The following is a 16,720-nucleotide window of genomic DNA, read 5'->3' as shown; positions in this document are numbered from 1 at the left end:
ATATTTTTTTTAAGCAATCTAAAACTTCTAAATTTCTAAGTTTCCCACTGAAAACAGACACCCTCCTCAAGTGTGTGCCAAGCCCAAGCTGCCACCAAGGAGGTTCTCCTTCCCCAAGCCAGGCAGAACTCTGCAAGGAATGTTTTGGACACACAGGAAGTTCTACAATAAACACAAATCAAGAGTTGGCTGAAGGCAGACCATAGGGCATCATTGGTACAGAGGTTGCCATGGCAACCAGCACAAAGCCCTGTTCTACTCTCCAATGCCAGGACAACCTGCAGGAGACACTTTGCTGAGGTTGGGTTCATGGGACCTGCTGTGATGGGGATTGTCACTGTCACCTGCACTCAGGGCCAGGCTGGGCTGTGTTGCCATGGACACTGCACTGAGCCCTGAGCCACAGCTGGCTGCCATGGCAACCATCCCAAGGTCCCCTGGCCAGGGTTGGGGCATGGAAAGGAACCCCTGGAGCCATGGTGATGCTGGATGGCCATGGGGTGCTGGTTTGGGTGAGGCAGAGGGAATTTCCTTCCCAGGGCTCTCTCTGGGGCTGTTTGGGGCTGTGCTGAGCACAGGGTTGATCACACAGAGATGGTTTTGTTCTTGCTGAGCTTGCACAGAGCCAAGGCCTTTCCTGCCCCTCGTCCAGCCATGCTGGGGAGGGGCTGGGGGTCCATGGGGGTTGGGAGGAGACACAGGCAGGACAGGTGACCCAACTGACCCCAGGGATATCCCAGACCATAGGACGTCACACTCAGTGTATAAAGTGGGAGAACAAGGAGGAAGGGGGAGCATTTGGAGTGATGGTTTTTGTCTTCCCAGGTAACACTGAGGCAGGAGGAGCCCTGTTTTGATGGTGGGCAAGGTCAGCACCAAAGACACAGACACCAACTGGAGGAACAGTGTAATTTATATAAATGCAAAACTTCAGAGAATGACAAAAGGATAAGTTCAGCAATGTACAAAATCATTTGCAAAGAATCACAACAGTATAAGCTCAGCAATGCACCCAATCATCAAAGATTGCCTGCAGTGATGAAGAAAGATCCATCACCAGTTACCCTCAGACTTTACCATCACCCAGATCCCCTCATCAGCTGGGGAAGCTGTCACAGCCAAGGACTGCAGAGCCACTCCCAACAACTGGCAATTCCTGCAGGTGCATCCACCCACAGGTGAGGCTTCCAGCCTGGCTGGGAGAGGGCCCAGCTGTGACAGTGCTGAATAAACACACTGACAGCACTGCCAGTGCAGGAACATCTGGTTTCATCCTCCTCTTGGGTTCTCTCAAAGCCTGGCCAGGGCTCAAGGAGGAACCAAGGGAGTTGACTTTGACCATACTCTCCAAACCAGGCCAGATGTCAGATTTCATGGCTTTGTCCAGCTTACAAATAGGGAAAGGTAAATACATGTTTCACTAATGAGCGAAATCTATCACAATGCTAATGATTGTGCATATGTCAGTAATGAGCAGATACAAAGATAACCTTTGGTTGGAAGGTTCATCTCAAGGCCACCTTTGGCTCAGGGCCTGTTGCTCAGGCCTCAGTCAGGCCTCTTGGTCAGGCCTTGGCACTGCAGGGATGTGGTTTAGTGCTGGGCTTGACAGTGCTGGGTGAACAGCTGGAGTTGATGAGCTCAGAGATCTTTTCCAACAGAAAGGATTCTGCAATTCCAGGATTCTATCTGCTGCATTCAGCTAGGTCCACATTAGTAACATCACTTTGCTCAAAAAGTCCCCTCTTGGTCAGCTCTTGAGGCCTAAGGCTTCAGCTCCTTTAGCTCCTGGTGCTAAGCTGCTCATGCTGAACAAGATAACTCAGAGAGAAGAGCAGAGTTCATCCAGTTCCTTCTGGGACACTGAGAGGGGAGGCTGTGAAAACAGCAGCATTGTTTGGTGTTGCCTCCTCTCTGCCCTTCACACCTTTCAGTGCTCTAAAACAGCCAAGAGCTTTCTTCAAGAGTGCAAGGAAGCAGCTGTTCCTTCTGCCAGGTCTGGCTCTCTCCAGTCTCTGCACTTGACTGCTTTTGTCCCTCTTGCTGTGCCCTCTGTTCCCCCTGGGCTCGGTGGCTGCTACCCAGGACTGTGGAACTGGCCCAGATCAAGTGCTCGAGAGCCTCATTTCTCTGCCCTTGGAGCTGCCTGGGCACAGCAGCCTTTTCCATCTGCAAGCTCCATATGGACAGGGAGTGCCCAGCTCCGTTCCTTGCACAACCTCCAGGAGCCCAGGGCTGCCATCTCGAGTCCCTGCTGGCACTGAGGGCTCCCAGGTGCCTCAGGCTGCTGTGACACCACTGCAAACAGGAGGGAGGAGTGGCAGGGGCTGTGCTCAAAGTCAGCTCCATTTGCTGCTGCTGCTGCTGCTGTGGGATCATTTGTCCAGCCCTGCCCAGACTCAGGGATCAGCTCCAGGCCCTGCTGCTGCTCCCTCGGGATCAGCCACAATCTGGTTGTTGCTCTCAGTGCCAGCAGAAGCAGTGGCTGAAGCAGCAGGTGCTGACAGTGCCCCAAGCCCCAGGGCCAGAGGGGTTCCTTGGCTGTGGGGCTGGGAGGGAGCTGCCCCTTGTTCTCACTGTGCCTCACGCAAAGCTGGGCCCCTCACAAGTGGGGAGCACAGCAAACAGGGAGCCTGCCAGTCTCTTCCAGCCATGTCTGCTCAGAGTTTGGCCCTTGGAGCTTCAGGTGGACAAAGGCAGCTGCTTTTGGTCCCTCTGGGTGTCCCTGTGTTCAGCAGTGCTGCTCCATCAGTCTGTGCACAGCAACGGGGAAAAGCCTCAGCCCTGCAGGGGCCAGGAGCTGCCAGGCTCTGTGGGAAGGGAGCTGCTCCACATGGGAATGAGGGGAAAAGGACATTCCTTTTTCAGGACATGTTTTCTGATTAAGAAAAGAAAAATAAAAAAAAAAAGACCAAAGGGAAAAAGAAATCAGAAAAAATCGAAATATTAAAACAAACACCACATGTGTAGTGAAAAATTTTCTGTAAACTTCAATTAAGAGGTAACTGATCTTTTGAATATGAGAACTCGGTTATTTACTTTGAAAATGTTCTGATGGCATGGATCTATCTTACTCAGCAGCCTGTTTTTAAATATTATGGGGTTTGTTTCCAGCATTGTTACTTTCAATTGTAAAGTATTAGGAAATTGATTGTGCCCTGCCAGCTCCAAGCAGAACTGGGAATCTAAACTCTGTCAAACCTCAACTCTTTAGAAGATGCCCTTCCTTCTCACCCTGTGAATGAGCTGTACATTCCCTCTGAAACTGTCAGTGGTTTCTTAAAGATGCAAAGTCACACTTACAGCTTTTTGCTCTGGTTTGGAAGTGGAGAAGGGCAATTCTTCATCCATCAACTCCAGACTGCACTGCCCTAGGAACAAGGTTTGGCTCACTCATGGTACTCCTAGAGGAGGAAGAAAGTGCAATTGCACAGTTCCAGCCCAACAGGAATGAAGAGTGGGACAGACAAAACATCCTGTGGAGATACAGGCGTTCAGCTGGGACTGTGGAGTGTTTGGGTTCTTGCCAATTGGATGTGTCTCCCTCACTGCAATCTCTGGGCCTGCAGGAGAGTCTCACTCACCTGCACAAGCAGAAAGCTCAGTCGCTGTGCTCAGAACAGGCTCGTCTGATGCCAAGCTGTCAGAGCAGTGGGAGGGCAGAGCAGGCCCAGCTGTGCCCAGGGCTGAGCCCCAGCAGAGCCCTGGCAGAGCCCAGAGCAGCCTCAGCATCTGCAGAGCCCTGCTGGAAGGAGAGAAACCAGAAATCACCATCAGCTGAAGGCTCCTGTCCCCTTGTCCCAACTGCCCGCAGTGCCCAGGCCATGCTGGCTGTGCTCAGAGCTGTGCCCAAACTTCCCCATCACTGCTGCCTTTGGGAGCAGAGCAGGAGGGCAGGACATGTGCCCAGCCTCCAGCCAGCCATGGCAGATCCTCCTCCTCAGCAGCTGCCCAGAGCCAAAGAGCAGCTTGGCAGCCAACTGAAGAATTCCTTGCATCCACCCCAGCCAAGGGGGAACCTCTGGTGCCCAGCCAGGCTGAGCAATGCCCAGATCTGGGAGCATCCCCTGGCTGTGCACTCACCTGCACATTGGGTGTGGAGTGTGTCTTTGCAGAAGGTGCCAGAATCAAAGTCAATCTTCTTCAGCTGCAGATGGCTGGGTTGTGGAAGAGGTGCTCATCCTTGAGGGTGTCCCTGGTGTCTCCAGCAGCAGCCCCACCTGGTCCAGCTTCTCCAGGGGCTCCTGCTCCTTCCCTGGGGGCAGAGCAGGCTGTCAGGGTTCTGCCCAGGGCCCCAGCCATCAATGAACCAGGACAAGCAAAACCGGCTTGGATGGTGGCCACCAGTGCTTGCCAGAGCAGCTCAGCTCCAGCACAAGAGCTGGGTGTTCCCATCTGATGATCCCTGCTCCAGGCTACAGGCAGCACAAAACAGTTTGGTTTTTTTTGCTTCTTATTGCCAAGAGATGTGTGCAGCTGTTACTTACCAGGCCCAAACGGTGCCTGTGGATCTCTCCCATCTTCTAGGGCAGAGCCCTGCAGCCAAGGCTCATAGAAGAGATCTTCCAGGGATGGCCTGTCCAAGGAGTGCATGGATAAACACCCCTTGATAAGATCTTTGCACTCTGGGGAGAGAAACCAGAAACTGCCAGTCACTTGGAGCAGGATGCTGTTCACTTTGCCTCCCTGTTCCCATGCCCTGCCTATGCTGGATGTGCTCAGAGTTGTGTCTAAAATTTCCAGTCAATTCCCTGTTTTGGAGGGGAGCATGAGAGCAGAACATGTGCCACCTCCTCAGCAGCTGCCAGAGCACAATGCTCATGAGCCTGCTGCTGTCTCCCAACACTGATATTCCCCCTGTGCCCCAGAGATGAGGATTTACCTTGAGAAAGGTGTTGTGGGAACAAGAGCTCGCCCCAGATGATCTCCTGGCCCTTCTTGAATGGGTGCTTCCTGCAGACCATCTGGTACAGCAGGATACCCAGGGACCAGATCGTTGCTGCCTCGCCATGGTAACATCTGAGCTGGGTCCATTCTGGTGGGCTGTAGGACAGGGTTCCTATGCAATACAGATGGAGTTCATCAGGGGATGCTGCTGCTCCCAGAACCTCACCCCAGCATCCCTGGGCATGCAGGGGCTGCAGCAGTGGCACATGGGGTGATCTGCTGCCCTCTCTCCAGCACCTGTGACTTGTGTACAAACTTGGGGTTCTAAAAGAAGTCACTGGTGCTGGAAGAGTGCAGCAGAAGACCTGGGAAGGCCTGACCATGAAATGCCAATGGAAAACCCACCCAGTGGTGGGTAAAAGCCCTTCCTTGCCTGCACACCAAACCAGCCAGGACACAGGGTCTGATCCCCCTCACTACTACCCCCATGGGTGTTTTTGTCAGGCTGGCTGCCCCAACCCAGGGCAGAGTGGGTGCTGAAGGCTGTCAGCAGGGCCAAGAGCTGGTCCCCCCACCCAAAAGCAACTTGGCTGAAGAAGCAATCCCATGACCTGCAGCAAATGGGGGAATCCCTGGTGCTACACCCAGGCTGGGCCATGAGGTGCCCAGGAGCATCCCCTGGGAGGGCTCACCTGCAAATTTGGTGTACACTGTGTCCTGGAGGAAGGTGCCACAGCCGAAGTCGATCAGTTTGACCTGTCCGGTGCACAGGTCCAGGAGGATGTTGCCAGGTTTGATGTCTCTGTGCAGCACCCCGCAGCTGCTGCAGTGCCGCACGGCCTCCAGCACCTGGCAGAACAGCCCCTGAGCCTCCTCCTCCGGCAGGAACCCCCGAGCCAGGATGAAATCACACAGGTCCTGGCACTGCTCTGGACGCTCCATCACCATCAAGAAGCTGGTGGGGAGCTCGAACCATTCCAGGAGCTGAATGACACCTTGGAACCCAGTGGACACCTTGTCCAGCAGCACGATCTCCAGGGGCGCACGGGTGCCATCGGGCTGAGGGAGGACCGAGCTGCTGTCAGTGGGGCTGAGGCTGTGCCAGGGCTCTGGGATCCCTCACCCAGCCCGGGATGCTCGGCGCTCCCCGCTCACCCCTCGCCCGCTCTCCCTCCGGGGCTCCCGGCGGCTCCCACCCTGCCGGGCCCCGGCTCCTCGCCGCCCGGCTCGCCCGGCTTCTGCCGCTGGCCCCAATGGCTCACTCACCAGCTCGCCCCAATGCCGGATGCGATCCCTCTGCACGCACTTGATGGCGACCTGCGAGCAAGGGGCAGCAGCGGGCTGAGCTCGCCGCCCGCCCCGCCGCGCCCCGTCCTTCTCCTCCTCCTCCTCCTCCTCCGCCCGCCGCCAGCCCCGCCACTCACCGGGGCACCGTCCGCCAGCCGCGTCGCCGAGAAGACGCTGCCGAAGCCGCCTGTGCCCAGCAGCGAACCCAGGCGGTAGCGATCCTGCAGGGCCTCCTGCGCCTTCCCTGCGGGCGACACGCGGCCGTCAGCGCTCGGCCCGGGGCCAGACACGGCCCCCGACCGCCCCCCGAGCGCCCCGGGCTGGGCATTCCCACCCGCCCCGGGCACCGGCGGCTCGGGGCCGGCGGCCGCGCTGCCCAGCGGCGGAGCTCGGCCCGGGGAAGCCGCAGCGGAGGCGGCGGGAGCGAACGAGCCGCGTGTGTCCTCCGCAGGCCCCGGGAGGAGCTGGTAACGGGGTCGGGCTCGGGGCTGGACCCTGCAGCGGGGCTGGGGCCGGGCTCGGGACAGGAGGAGCCAAAGGGTGACGATGCCGCCCCAGCCCCAGCCACTGATGCCCGCCCAGCAGCGCCACTGCCACGATGGCGAGAAGCGGGCGAAGGCGAGAGCGCGGCGGGACGCCCAGGGGCGGGGAGGGGGCAGCCCCGCCCGGGGCCGGGGGCGGGTTTGGGGCATGGCCCGGGCTGGCAGGGGAGAGGGAGAGAGAGAAAGGAGGGAGACACCGGGAGAGGAGGGTAGGACTGGGAAAGGGAGATGGGGATAGGATGCGGGAGAGCGGGAGAGCGGGAGAGATGAGAAGCAGGAGAAAGATCCGAAAAGGTTTGTAGAGTCGCTGTGTTCACTGCTGCCGCCGCTGCTGCTGCTACCGCTGCTATCGCCGCTGCCGCTGCAACTGAAGCTCCAGGGCCGTTTGTCCGAGTGGCCGTTAGTCCGAGTGGCCGTTTGTCCGTTCCCCGCTCGCCCCCGCGCGCCCCACGGCCGAGCCCCGCGTGCCCCAAGGGCATCACCTGAGTCTGTCCAAACACGGGAACTTTGCACTGTGCAGCCCAGATCCAGAGGCTTGACACAATGGCAGAGCAATCCCCTCGGTTGCTGCTGTGCATTGTCCCTGCTGAGGGTCAAACACTAGCGGAGCACATTCCCTGTCTGTAGAATTCAGACCCAACCCAAGCACTGCACTTATGTCTCCAGCATAGCTCTCCAGGCAAAACAGGAGAAGGCAAACTGGATGCAGCTTATGGTGTTTTAGAGTGTATAAAACTCACTAAGTCACATATCTTCGAGGTGAGATCCATTTGGAATTAATGGGATGGACAAGTAGTGCAACATGGAAAAGGGGAGCACAGAAATAAATAGAGGAAAACACCTTGGGTTGTTTCTTTCCATTTTCATTTCATTTCTTGAAAGCTGTTTCAGTTTTCCAAGAATCTCCTCCACACTCCTGTTTGCTCTTGTCAAGAACCTTTTGAGCTTCTGTCACAAGATGTGCCACCAATTGCAGCTTCTCTTGGCTTTCCACACTGTGTGTGCAGCATGACTTTTGCAGCAAAGCAGGACAAATGTTTGGAGAACTTTACAATTTGTCCTTTCTATTGCTTCTGGGCTGGGGAGTTGTGCCATTGGTAACCTAAGAAAACATGAATTGATACCAGAAATTGTTAGGGAATGCAACCCTGACTGAATTCAGAGGAAGAATCTCCAGAGCCTGCAGCCAGAAATAGAGAATTGTGTGAGAATCATTCCAACATCTCCATGGACATCTTGAAAGTGATCTGGAACATGAAAATGGGCTGACAGAGGTAGTTTGTTTCTGTGTTTAGTTGAGATGATTCTACATCTCTTGTGCTGGTATAAATCAAGAGCACAAGCAGTTCATGATAAGCACCAGAACAAGCTGGACCTCTCAGAGCAGAAAGAGATCTGAAAGAACCTGAAAAGGAGAAATGCAGGGAATGCCTTGGTGAACTTTGTCTGTCAAAAGGGTAATTTTTTCTAATACTTTCTAATCCATTCCCTCTGCTTTTGTCCTTCTTAACAAGGCCATTGGCATCCCAGATTGCTCATGAAATGAGACCCCTGAGCTTCTGGAACAGGAAGGTGCCCTGCTCCTCTGCAGGGACACTCAGGGTGAAACCAGAGCAGGGAGCTGGAGCTCTCTCTTGGGAAGCCTCCTCCCAGCTGGAATTTGTGCAGTGCTGGGAGAGGAGCAGGGGGAGCACGATGGGTGCTGTGTGGAAGGAGCAGGAGGTTTGTGCCGCAGGACATTCCGTCTGTGCCGCTGCCCCGCGATCGGCGGCCGTGCCCAGGGCTCTGGGCCTGGCCCCACATGCTCTGAGCTCTCTGACACTGCGGGAGCTCCCCGGGCTGGGCTCAGGTTCCTCTGGGACTCTGCAGCAGGCTGGGCTCCAACTGGGATCAGCAGCACCTGGAAATACCTCTGGGCATCTCCCATTTCTGCTGCTCAGATGAAGCAATGAAGTGAGTAAAAATGTTCTGGTTTTTCTTTCTCCTGGTGGATTTTTTCATTTTATTTGACACTCCAGAGGCAATTTCTGTGAGGGCCTCTGTGAGCTGATTCCATTTAAACAGCACCAGCAACAGCACTGTGTTTGAGCACTGCAAACGTGGCCTATTTGGCTTTTGTTCTCCTTGACTTAGTGCTCAGGGCCTTGTGAGCATTTCAAGATGTGCTAATCATGAAGCCTGCAAATAAAGACTGAGTTCACTGTCATGAAAGCACCGTGGGTAGCACTGATCAAAAGAGGCAACTGCAGTTTTAATGATAAAATTCAGGTGGCAACCAGAAGAGGGGAAACAGCAGCCTTGACCTCCAGTTGATAAGGCAAACACACCAACAGCCTCCTGCTGTCACCTCAGGGTGAGTAAAGCAGTGCTGAAAACAGTGCTGGAACCTGATCCTTTCTTTCTCTGAAGGTTGGTTCAGGGCAGCACAGCCTGGCCTGAGCAATCAGGGCTGTTTGTGGGTGATTGTTGCTGTACTCCAGAATTGCCCTGGAAAAACCCCTGGGGAAGGCAAGGCAGGAGCAGCTGGGAAGGGCTGGCAATGCTGCTGCTGCTCCTGCTGGGAGCCCCGGCTGGGCCAGGCTGGCGCCCACTGCGCTGTGCTCCTGCTGCTGCCAGAGCCGGGCGGGACTCGGGGACAGGGAATGGACACGGGGGGACAGCAAAGGCCTGGGGCTGCAGTGATGTTCGTGCTTGGGCCAGAGCCAGCACAGAGCTTCGGGCAGCCATTAACCCAGAGGGGAACGCTGTGAAAGGCTCCATTTCAGCCTTTCTTTACTAGTCTCTGTGAAGTGACTGAAATAAAAGGAGAACAAGCAGGGCCTGATCCCTTCTGCTTTGGGAGGAGCCCTGAGCCTGGGGCTGTGAGGGGCTGAGAGGGACTTTGAAGGGGCCATGAGTGGCTGTGAGAGACCATGAAGTGCTGTTAGTTGCCTCAGCCCTGGCAGGAGGTGTCCCACCATGTCCCCAGGGCAGGGCAGCTGTGAGAGGCCACAATCACAGACATGGCAGCAGAGCAGGCTTGGGGCACCTCTGAGATTGTATGTGACCCTTCCCTAGCTCCAAATCACACCAAAATCCCATAACTGGGACTTCTCATCTTTAGAATCCACTGGCATCTTGGAAGGGACTGTACAGCTCAATCCCACCTGGAGAAAGAAGGAATTCTTTCCAGTGAGCTGACAACAAGCTACTATTAGTAATGTAAGATTTAAAATATAACACTAATAAATAATACCAATAAGTAATAACAACCATAACAAGAAATAAACCTACAAATCCCAACACACAGCACCACACCAAAATGACAAACCTCATTTTTCTTTACTGTCACAAGGCTCATGAAAACAAATACTGTTAACTTTCTCCCCTTCATCTCTTCCCCACCAGATAAGCGAGGCAGTTTTCACTGTTTAATATAAGTTACAGTTGATGGTGGAGGGAAGAATGGGGAGACACCACCAATTCCATGTCAAAAGCAGCAGGTCAACTCCAAAGAAGAGAGAATAAAATGGGATGGGGCAGGGGCTGGTCAGATGTTCTAAAGGGTCCCAAAATCACCTCCAAGTGAACAGAAGGGGAAAATAAACCCCTAAAATCCACCCTGTCTGTTCAGGGACTCAGCTGTGAGGAACTGGACAAACACAGAGGCAGCTGGAACAGTTCTTTCCTCAGGCTGAGCTTTCCAGCCAGGGCACTCAAGTCAATCAAGTGCTTTCTCAGAGGATTCCATGGTTGCCAACCACCCTTCAGGATGTGGCTCACAGGAGCACAGATCCTTTTTCAAGTCAGAAGAGCAGCAGGAATGACAAGAGATGCCCAATTCAGAGCTCTGCTCAGAAACCTGACAAATAAAAATCAGTAGAACTCTGAAGCCCAGCTGTGGGCCCTGGAATCTCAGATCCAAGGGAAAACTGGAAAGGCTTTTTGCAAGGATTGACATGGTGTTGTCCATGCAGCATTTCCATCCCCCCCATGGCCTCTTCCCTCAGAGTCCCCAGCAGCAGCAGCTGGAGCAGCACATGGAAGCTGCAGATGGAACTGCTGCCCACCCAGCCTGAGCTGCACAAGGATCCTGCTGACAGGAACCCCAATATTCTCTCCCAGGGACTCTGCAAACACTTCCCACCTGTTCTGTCTGCTCCAGGTAGACACTGCAGGGAAAATCCTGTCTCTCCTTTGGGGCAAGGCCAGGAGCCCAAAATCACACTCAAAATGCTGGATTCTGGCCCATTTCTGCATCTGGAGAGATGGGGGTGCAGCATTATCCAGAGAAACTTCCTGTGCTTCAAACTCCAGCTTGCAAACCCAGCCCTTGGACAGTGGGTTTGTAAGGACCACAAGTCATAGACCAAATAGGATCAATTTTAAACCATGACACTTCATTCTCTGTGGTAGATTCTTCTATTCCATGCCATGAAACACATCTTTAATTAGACTGCAATTAATGGGTCTGAAGCCTGAAGTAACAAAACCAAACAAAACACATCCAGGTTACCTTTCAAAGGTTGCAAGCCATAATAAATATGATTTTCTCTTCAAAAATAAATGTGTTTTTCTCTTCCAAACATTTTTCAGGTATACATGAGATGTACAAGATACAGGGTGTAGTGTGTTGATGCTGGCTGGATGCCAGGCACCCATCAAAGCCTCTCTCTCACTCCCCTCTGCAGCTGCACAGGGGAGAGGAAATAGAACGAGGGGTTCATGAGTTGAGATAAGGACAGGGAGAGATCCCTCATCAATTTTGGTCATGGGAAAAACAGGCTCCAATTAGAGATATTAATTGAATTATTGCTGACAAAATCAGAGCAGGAAAAGTAAAATAAAACCTTAAAAGTGCCTTCCCCCCACCTCTCCCTCCTGCCCAGCTCTATCTCCTCCCCCAGCAGAGCAGGGAGACAGGAATGGTCAGTTCTGGTCAGTTCATCATCTGAGATTTCTCTCTGCTTAGGGAGAGGAGTTGTTCCCCTGCTGCACTGTGGGGTTCCTCCCACGGGAGAGTTCTCCAGGAACTTCTCCAATGTGAGTTCATCTCACCAGCAGCAGCTCCCTGTGAACTGCTGCAATGTGAGTCCATGCCACGGGCAACAGTCCCCCAAAGCTGCTGCAGCGTGGGTCACTCTCCTACGGGGTCAGTCCTTCAAGGACAGGCTGCTCCAGCTGGGCAGCAGAGCCCCTCTCTGCAGGGGTCACAGCCTCCTCCCAGGCATCCCCCTGCTCTGGCCTGGGCTCCTCCTCCATGGGCTGCAGGTGGATCTCTGCAACCCCATGGATCTCCAGGAGCTGCAGGTGGATCTCTGCATCCCCATGGATCTCCAGGGGCTGCAGGGGCACTGCTGCTTCACCATGGTCTTCACCAAGGGCTGCAGAGGAATCCCAGTTCCAGTGCCTGGAGCAGCTCCTCCCCTCCTCCTTCACTGACCTTGGTGTCTGCAGAGCTGTTCTCCTCTCATGTTCTCACTCCTCTCTTCTCTGGTCACAATTACAACTGTGCAACAACTTCTTGGTTCTTTCTTCCTCCTTAAATCTGTTATCACAGGGCATTACCATCATTTGTAATTGGCCCAGCCTTGGCCAGTGGCATGTCCACCTTTGGAGCCAGCAGGGATTGGCTCTGCCCAACATGGTGGAAGCTTCCAGCAGCTTCTCACAGAAGCCACCTCTGTGGTCCCCCTGGCTTCAAAAACCAGGCCATGGTACCAAGGGGCTGTTGTGACACTGGGGGCTGCATGGATCCAAGGGGCAAAAGTGACATTGCACAGCCTCATGGAACCAAGGGGCCATTGTGACACTGCAGGTCCCCACTGAATCGTGGAGTCCATTAAGATACTACAAGACCTCATAGAATCACTGAGACCATTGTGACACTGCAGAGTGTGTTGGTTTTGCTTAGCCCAGAAGATCAGCAAGGTATATTTAGCATCCAGGGGAAATTTAAACCCTTAAAGGCTGTTGTGGTAGGTCTGAAGAAGTGGCTGAAGAGTTGGGAAAAAACTCACCCCTGTGTCCATGAGTCGGTTTTGCTTAGCCCAGTTTTTGCTGGGGAAGTGGGGGAGAGGCACAAAGATGGCTCCTGTGTGTTCTGTGGGAATGTTCTGGAAGCTTTCATGATGTCCAGCAGAGCCAATCTCTGATGGCTCTGAAGATGATGGACATGCTGCTGGCCAAGGCTGGGCCAATTAGAGATGTTAGTTATGCCTCTGTGAAAACATATTTAAGAGGAAATCAAAACAATGTGAGCACACACTTCTTTTTAGCCAGAGAAGGTTGGGGAGATGAGAATATGTGAGGGAAAAACAACATGGAGACACCAAGGTCAGTGGAGAAGGTGGGGGAGGAGGTGCTCCAGGCACCAGAGCTGACAATCCTCTGCTGGTCGTGGTGAAGACCATGGGGGGAGCAGGTTGTCCCCCTGCAGCCCATGGGGTCCATGGGGAATGCAGAGATCCACCCACAGCCCGTGGGGAGGTGCTCACGCCAGAGCAGGTGGATGCCTGGAGGAGGCTGTGATCCAGTGGGAGTCCCAGTGGAGAGAGAGGCTTTGCTCCCGAGATGGAACAGCCTGGCCTTGGAGGGCTGCACCCCGTGGAGGAGGGAGCAACACTGTAGCAGTTTTGGGAGGACTGTCTGCCCGTGGGAGGAGCTCATGTTGCAGCAGGTTCAGGTGGGCTGCTGCTTGTGGAGGAGTTCACAGAGAGCTGCCTCCTGTGGGAGGAACCCCATGGCTACACAGAGGAAAAGACTTCTCCCCCTGAGCAGTGGAAGAAGATCTCAGTGATGAACTGACCAAACCCCCATACTCTGTCCCCCTGTGCTGCTGGTGGGGAGGAGGGAGGGGGTGAGCAGGGAAACAGTGTATTTGAGGGGTTTTTTTGCTTCTCATTGTCTTCCCTCTGAGTTTGTTAGGAATAAATTTCGCTTTTTAACTTCAAGAGGAGCCTGTTCTGTCCTTGGTGCGTCTCCCAGTCCTTATCTCAACTCATGAGCCCTGTGTGTATTAACTTTTTTTCTCTCCTCTGCCCAGCTGTGGCAGGGAAGAGTGAGTGAGTAGATGTCATGGGTGCCTGGCATTTGGCCAGGGTCAAACCATGACACGTGTCCACTTTCCATGGATCCCATGTTTCCCATGTTCCCCATGTCCCCCATGTGTCCCTTGTCCCCCATCCCACATATCCCAAGTCCCCACTCCATGTCCAACATTTCATCTTCCCAATAACCCAAATCCCCCATGTCCCTCATCCCATTCCCCCATTCCATGTCCCCCATATCCCCCATGTTCCCCATTCCCTGTGCCTGTCCTGTGGTCCCCATTCCATGTCCCATCTCCATCCCCCATGTCCCCATTCCATGTCCCATCTCCTTCCCCCATGTCCCCATTCCATGTCCCATCTCCATCCCCCATGTCCCCATTCCATGTCCCATCTCCCACATGCCCCTTGTCTGCCATTCCATGCCCCCATCCCACATCTCCCCTTCCATGTCTGTTCCCCTGTGTCCCTCTTGTTCCACATCCCACATCCTCCATCCCCCACCCCCCATATCCCCCTGTCCCAATTCCATGTTTCCCATCCCAGATCCCCCATATCCCCCATCCCCTGTCCTCAATTCCATGTCCCATCTCATTTGTCCCACACCCCCATGTCCCTCCCCACAACCCCATCCCACAGCCCCCATGTCCCCATTCCATGTCCCCATTCCACATTCCATAGGGGGAGAATGGGGGAAATTTTTGGGGAAAATGGGGGAAAATTTGGGGGGAAATGTTGGGAAAATTTGGGGGGAGATGTTGGGAAAATTTGAGGGAAATTTTGGGGAATTTCTGGGGAAATTTGGGAGCAAACTTGGGGGAAATTGAGGGAAATTTGGGGGAAATTTTGGGGAGATTTCATGGAAGTTTGGGGGAAATTTTGGGAAAATTGGGGAAATTTTGGGGAATTGCGGGAAAATGTTGGGGAAGTTTGGGAGAAAATTTTGGGGAAAAAATGGGGAAATTGAGGGGGAAGTTCAGAGAAAAATTCTGGGAAAATTTGAGAATTGAGGAAATTTTGGAGAAATTTGGGAAAAAACTTGGGAGAAATTGGGGACATTTTAGGGAAATTTGGGCAAAAATTTGGACAAATATGGGGGAAATTTGAGGGGAAATTTGGTGGGAAATTGGGGTGAAATTTGAGGGAAATTGGGGAAATTTTGGGGAAGTTTGGGGGAAATTTCAGAGAGAAATGGGAAAAATTGAAAGAAATTTCTGGGAAAATTTGGGGGAAATTTTGGAGAAGTTTCGGGAACATTTTGGGGAAATTTGGGGAAATTTTGGGGAAGTTTGGGTGAAAATTTTTTGGGGAAAATGGGGAAAGTTTGGGGATTTTTTAAAGAAAGTTCTGGGAAATTTTGGGAAAATTTGGGGGGAAATTTTGGGGAAAATTTGGGAAATTTCAAGGAAGTTTGGGGAAAAATTTGGGGAAAATTTGGGGAATTTGGACGGAAAATTTGGGAAGTTTGGGAGAAAACTTTGGAAAAAATTGGGAAAGTTTGGGGGAATTTTGAAGGAAAATTCTGAGAAAAAAAAGTGGAAATTTGGGCAAAAATTTGGGGGAATTTTTTGGGAAAATTTGGGGGAAGTGCAGAAAATTTGAGAGACATTTGGGGAATTTTGGGGAAATTTGGGGAAAATTTGGGGGAAAGGGGGGAAAAATGCAAATAGAATGGGGGAAAAGGAGGAAAATTTGGGGAATTTTTTGGGGGAAAATGGGAAAAATTGTGGGAAATTGGGGGAAATGGAGGAAAATGGGGAAAATTGGGGAATAAAAGGAAAATTTGGGGGAAAATGGGAAAAATTGGGGAAAATGGGAAATAAATGGGGAAAATTGGGGAGAAATGGGGGAAATTGGGAAAAATTAAGGAAAATTGGGGAAACTTGGGGGAAAAGGGGAACTAATTTGGGGGAAATTGGGGGAAATAGAGGAAAATGGGAAAAACTTGGGGAAATTGGGGGTAAAATGAGAATAAATGAGGGAAAAATTGGGAAAATTTGGGGGAAATTGGGGGAAATGGGAATAAATTGGGGATATTTGGGGAGTTTTGGGTGGAAATTGAGGAATTTGGAGTGGAAAGGGGACATTTGGGAACATTGGGGGTGTTTGGGACACTTTGGTGTCACTTTGGAGCCATTTGGTGACAATTTGGTGCCATTTAGTGCCACTTAGTGTCCCTTTAGTGCCACTTGATGTCATTTCGGTGCCATTTGATGTCACTTGGTGTCACTTTTTGCCACTTTGGTGCCACTTGATGTCCCTTTAGTACCACTTTGGTGCCATTTTGGACCTTTTTGTTGCCATTTAGTGCCACTTTGGTGCCATTTGATGCCATTTAGTGTCACTTGAGTGACTTCTAGTGACATTTAGTGCCACTCTGGTGCCATTTAATGCCTTTTTTTAGTCACTTTGATGGAATTTAGTGTCACTTTGGCGCCATCTAGTGTCACTTTGCTGCCCTTTAGTGCTATTTGGTGCCATCTAGTGTCACTAATGCCATTTAGTGCCATTTCAGTGCCATTCAGTGTCACTTTGGTCCCATTTAGTGTCATTTTTTGCCACTTTGCTGCACTTTAGTGCAATTTAGTGCCATTTTGGTGCCATTTAGTGCCACTATGTGTCACTTGGTGCCATTTAGTGTCACTTTAATGCCACTTAGTGCCATGTGTTGGTGTCACTTGGTGACATTTGGTGTCACTTTAGTGCCATTCAGTGTCACTTTGGTGTTTGATGTCACTTTGTGTTTTGGTGTCATTTTAGTGCCATTTAGTGCCACTTTGGTGCCATTTAATAACTCCTGGTGTCACTTCAGTGCCATTTAGTGTAACTTCAGTGCCATTTAGTGCCACTTTAATACCATTTAGTGCCATTTGAGGCCATTTAATGTCATTCTGGTGCCATTTAGTGCTAATTTGGTGTCATTTGATGTCACTTTGGTTCCCCTTTTTGCCATTTTAGTGCCACTTCAGTGCCATT

The 16,720-nt window shown here is 52.3% G+C and overlaps 2 protein-coding genes across 2 annotated transcripts in view; one reads left to right on the top strand and one right to left on the bottom strand.

The window, feature by feature from the left end:
- The window catches only part of LOC146421984 (olfactory receptor 14A16-like), a 468,355-nt gene that overhangs the window by 381,079 nt on the left and 70,556 nt on the right, over positions 1-16,720 (top strand). The gene's annotated exons all lie outside the window — the stretch shown is intronic.
- Positions 4,744-5,973, bottom strand: LOC146421987 (serine/threonine-protein kinase pim-1-like; the record flags this gene model as incomplete). The annotated part of the gene is made up of 3 exons (XM_085046876.1): positions 4,744-4,751; positions 4,883-5,059; positions 5,580-5,973. Coding segments are annotated over 3 exons (579 nt in total), but the record flags the coding sequence as incomplete, so codon positions are not given.

This window comes from Lichenostomus cassidix, unplaced genomic scaffold, assembly GCF_008360975.1.
Source record: "Lichenostomus cassidix isolate B80296 unplaced genomic scaffold, HeHo_3.0 HiC_scaffold_46, whole genome shotgun sequence".
Taxonomy (NCBI): Eukaryota; Metazoa; Chordata; class Aves; order Passeriformes; family Meliphagidae; genus Lichenostomus; species Lichenostomus cassidix.
The sequence above is the reverse complement of the archived record's forward strand: the minus strand, read 5'-3'. Positions and strand labels throughout refer to the sequence as shown.